General features: G+C 50.8%; 1 protein-coding gene across 1 annotated transcript; it reads right to left on the bottom strand.

Annotated features, from left to right (window-relative positions):
* Positions 1 to 360: 360 nt before the first annotated feature.
* Positions 361 to 3,588, bottom strand: LOC126563975 (brain tumor protein). Its single transcript, XM_050220857.1, has one exon. It carries the CDS (start codon positions 3,546 to 3,548, stop codon positions 381 to 383), a length of 3,168 nt encoding a protein of 1,055 aa, XP_050076814.1. The 5' UTR covers positions 3,549 to 3,588; the 3' UTR covers positions 361 to 380.
* Between the last annotated feature and the right edge of the window lie 793 nt (positions 3,589 to 4,381).

The following is a 4,381-nucleotide window of genomic DNA, read 5'->3' as shown; positions in this document are numbered from 1 at the left end:
TTTTACACTGTTTTTTTACGCACTTTTATGCAAAATTGTACACCACGCCTTGCTCTCCATTCCAGTCTGTTACAAGTAATACAATTTCCAACGCAGTTTAGCACGTCCGATAGCACTTTGACTCAATTCACCGCAATTCATCAGCCACAAGACAGCGCACTACAGATGGTTTTGGGCGCCGGTAGAGGAGTGTGTCGGTGTGTTTGTTTGTTAAATATCAAACATTCCTTACGCCTAATGCAAAACAACACTTAGGGACATTCATCTTGACTTTGAACCACCCCCTTCAGCTGTTGCCTGTAGGATGCTGCAGTACCGGCTTCACGTGAGGAGTTCGTCATGGATGGATGTCTGGCTAGGAGTGTACCGTGCGAATACGTTTACAGGCCGATTGGAGGAACCTGCACGTATCGGTAGATGTACAGCCGATAGTCCTTGCTCGCTAGCACCACACTACCATCGTCCATCAGGGCTACATCGAAACACTGTGCATGCTTCACCTTGCTCTCCATGGCCGACACCAACTGTCCGTCCTGCGTGAAGATAGTCAGGTTGAAATTGTTGTGATTGTCCGCGATAAGGATTTCGCCGCTGGCATTAATGCCCACGCCAATTGGATAGTTGGTTACGCCCTCGCCACCGATCTGCCGCAGGAACTGGCCCTCGTAGTTGAACACCTTGACGCAGTGCGCTCGATTGTCGCTGATGAAAATCTCCTGCTTGTCGTTCACGACCACCCCGTTCGGGAACTCGAGATGCTTGCTGCAACCAAATTTCTGCAGCACATTACCGGACTGGTCGAAGATGATGACACGCATCACCTTGCACTCGACGACCACAATGCGACCCTTGCTGTCCACGGTGACACCGCGTGGATGCTGCAGGATGTTGGCACCAAACTTGCGCACAAACTGACCGTACTGGTTATAGATCTGGATTTGGTGCGTTGGTGAACGCTCGGTCACGATGATGTCACCGGAATTACGCACCACAGCCACCCGGTTCGGGTAGAGCAATTGGCCATCCCGTTTGCCACACTCGCCAAACTGGAACTTGAAACGTCCCTCCTTGTCGAAGATCTGTATCCGGTGATTGTTCGTGTCTGCCACGATGATGTCGTTCTGGGCGTTTACCGCCACGCCACTCGGCTCCGTAAACTGACCTTCCATTACACCGAACTCCCCAAACTTGCAGTGATAGATCATCTTTTGACGCTTGATTTGACTCTTCGGTGGGAACATTGAGCTAGACATCAGCTTCGCCGTTAGGTCAATCATCGCAGCGGAAGGATCCTGCTGTCCACCGGTACCAGAATTCACATTCCCACCGCCACCACCGCCGCCGCCACCACCACCACCACCGCCGCCAATTGGGTTCAGTGGGATCGTGTACTGATCAGCGAGATTGTTGAACAAATCCGTCGTTCCACCGTTGCTCCACTTCTCGTAAGCATTGCCAATCGGTTGCCCAATGGATGGCTCACCAACGAAAGGACCGAGACTGTTGGCACTGTTGAACCGCTTCGAGATAAGGTTCGTAGTGTCGAATGCCGACGACAGCCCGTTGACCATGCTGGCCCCACTTAGCGGAGAGGTTGATAATCCACCATTGACACCATGACCACCGCCATTCACCAACGAACTGCCAAAGGATCGCTGCTGATGCTGTTGCTGATGTTGCTGATGCTGCTGGTGGCGCTGGTGCGAATGGTGATCAAGCAGATGAGGGCCACCATTACCGCCATTCATGATACTGTCAGCGTTTCTGATATGGTGATGAGACATCAAACTCAGGCTGCCGGTGCTACTGTTTGATGGACTGACGCTACGATTTCCGGAACCTCCCAGCAGGGAGCCTCCGTTAGTGGTGGAAGTGGGGCGGGCGATAGGTGGTTGCTTTGTTGTGACACTGCTCAGGTCCGCATTCGAGCGAATGTATCCGTATGTGTTGCGGACGCCAATCTGTATCGCCTGGTAGTTGGACACAAACTCCAGCTCGTACGATGCCTGCAGATCATGTGTGATCGCTGGAAAGAGCATCAGTTTGTTCTCCATAAACTTGCGCAGCATGATAGTTTCCGAGGGGCCAGCACATTTTGTCAGCCGTTCGACGAATTCACAGCTCTGCAGCATCTTGTCAACATGATCCTGGCTGCGGTTCAGCAGCTCCGACTGTGAGACCGTCTTCGCGTTGAAGAAGCTTTCGAGCTCCTTCTGTAGCTCGGCTTTACGTTCGTCCACCATCGAGCGGTAGAATTGATGCGTATCTTCGATCTCGTTCTGTGCCTTGTGGTACTGCAACTGGATGCGCTGGTTGTTGTGTTCTACGTTCTTGATCAGCGAGCGTAAATCCTGTGCTTTGGCGCGTACTTCCGACACGGTGTGCAGCAAGCTTTCGATCTGTTTCGGCGTAGTGTCGCTATTGTGCTCACATTCATGCAATCCGTTCGGATGGTCCAACATGCAGTCCTTGCACACCGGGACGCTGCAGGTGCGGCAAAAGAACTTTAGCAACTCGCTCGGATGCCGTTTGCAGAAATAGTTTGGCTTGTTGTTGCCACCCAGCAGCCCTCCTCCTAGACCGCTTCCCATATTGCCATTGCCTAGCAGTCCTCCGAGCCCTCCACCACCGAGTCCGTTGGAGAGCAACAGATCAGAGCCCAATCCGGTGGATTGTTGCATTACGCCCGAAAGCTGACTATTGACCTGATTAAGCAGACTGTTTCCATTGCCACCGCTGGTGCTGCTGGTGCTACTGTTACTGCTGGTGCTGCTGGTGCTGCTACTGCTGCTGTTGTTGCCGTTGCCCACATTGCCGCCACTACCTGGCGCACCGGTACCGTTCGATGTGGGAGGTGTTATCACGTTGTTCATGATTGATTTTACCAGACTGCTGGCATCGTCCTTGATAGTCAGATTGAGCGAGCTGAGTCGCGGATGGGTTGAATCAAAGCAACCCACTTGTAGCATTTTACCAGCACCACCATTTCCACCGCCCAGAATATTACCACTAAGCAGCCCGGACCCTTCTAGGCAACCTCCTAGCAAGCCGCCAAGAGTCGGGGTGGTCGGAGCAGTGGCAGTGACCGTGTTGGTCGCCATCGTCCCCGCGGTAAGGGAACCAATCGAACCGAACGTATTACCACCGACAGGAACACTACTACCCGCACCTGTAATACGGTACACTGAATGGCCGTCGAAGCAGTGCATAAATTGGTGCGCAGTGACGCAGTTGGCGCACAGGAAGTTATCGCAGTCCATACATTTGGCTACCGCATCCGATTGCTTGCTTTTGCAACCGGTGCACCGAGGGAACAGCGACTCGGATGAGCCGTTGTTTGACTGGGCCGACTCGAGGCTGGACGAGGTCGCAAAGTCGTCACAGATCGCAGAATCACTGGCCGGTGGAGACGATCCGGTCGTTCCGGAACCACCACTCAGTGTGGTCAGTGGAGAATCCGATAAGTAATCCGCCGGTTCGCCAAACGAACCAATTGAATTCGATGCACCTGGTAGCGAGTCTAAGGATGGTGTGGGTGAAGTAGCCATCTTGCAACAATCATCAGTTACGTGCACTCCTAATCCTCAGCTGATTTACGATCGGGAATTTTGTTGAACTTTTGGGGCTTCGATTCAATTACTGCCTTTTTTTTTCACTCGTCACAAAACTATCAAAAGTGGCCTCTGAATTGACTGATTGGCAAAAAAGAATCCTTTTCACATTTACACATCCATCTTCAAAATGCCCGAAAATGTGCGTTGTATAATTGCAATCGCTCGGTTTTTTGCGCAACTATATCAACTTTATCAACACGATTGCATTTCCAATACAAATAACCACACGCGCTTGGAGCTTGGAGCACACACACTCTCTCTCTCAGACACTTAAGAACACAACACAGGAATGCGTGCAGTTTCAACAAAATTGTTTGTTTGCCAATAGGAAAACCAACACTGCGCTCACATTCGCACGTGTGATATACAAATACACATACACAAACACAGATGCACGCACGTTAAAAATCATCAACTATCGTCGTCACCTTGACAACTTGATATTGGGTTGTTGCTTTCGGCTGGGATTTTTCTTTATTATTTTGGTGGGGTACTGCTAGGAAGAGTGGTGAATGTGTTTTAAGATTTCTGTTTCCTTCGCCCCGTTCCGAATTGAGATGCGATGCGTATAACAAAATTCCTTCTTCCGCTGCGGATCTCACTTTCTTGCCACGGGGGGGGTGTTGAATTCTTGTGCGTCACGTCACGGCTATTTGTTTCTTACTAGCTTTTTCTTACTTTCACATAAACACGCATACACACACATATACACGTGGTCAGCACTCTTTTATCGCACTTTATCACAATTACTTGCACGTTCTTGTTAC

This window comes from Anopheles maculipalpis, chromosome 3RL, assembly GCF_943734695.1.
Source record: "Anopheles maculipalpis chromosome 3RL, idAnoMacuDA_375_x, whole genome shotgun sequence".
NCBI classification, from domain to species: Eukaryota; Metazoa; Arthropoda; class Insecta; order Diptera; family Culicidae; genus Anopheles; species Anopheles maculipalpis.
The sequence above is the reverse complement of the archived record's forward strand: the minus strand, read 5'-3'. Positions and strand labels throughout refer to the sequence as shown.

Coding starts and splice junctions, on each gene's coding strand:
- LOC126563975 (XM_050220857.1), bottom strand. CDS start 3,548: ATGGCTACTTCACCCACACCATCCTTAGACTCGCTACCAGGTGCATCG.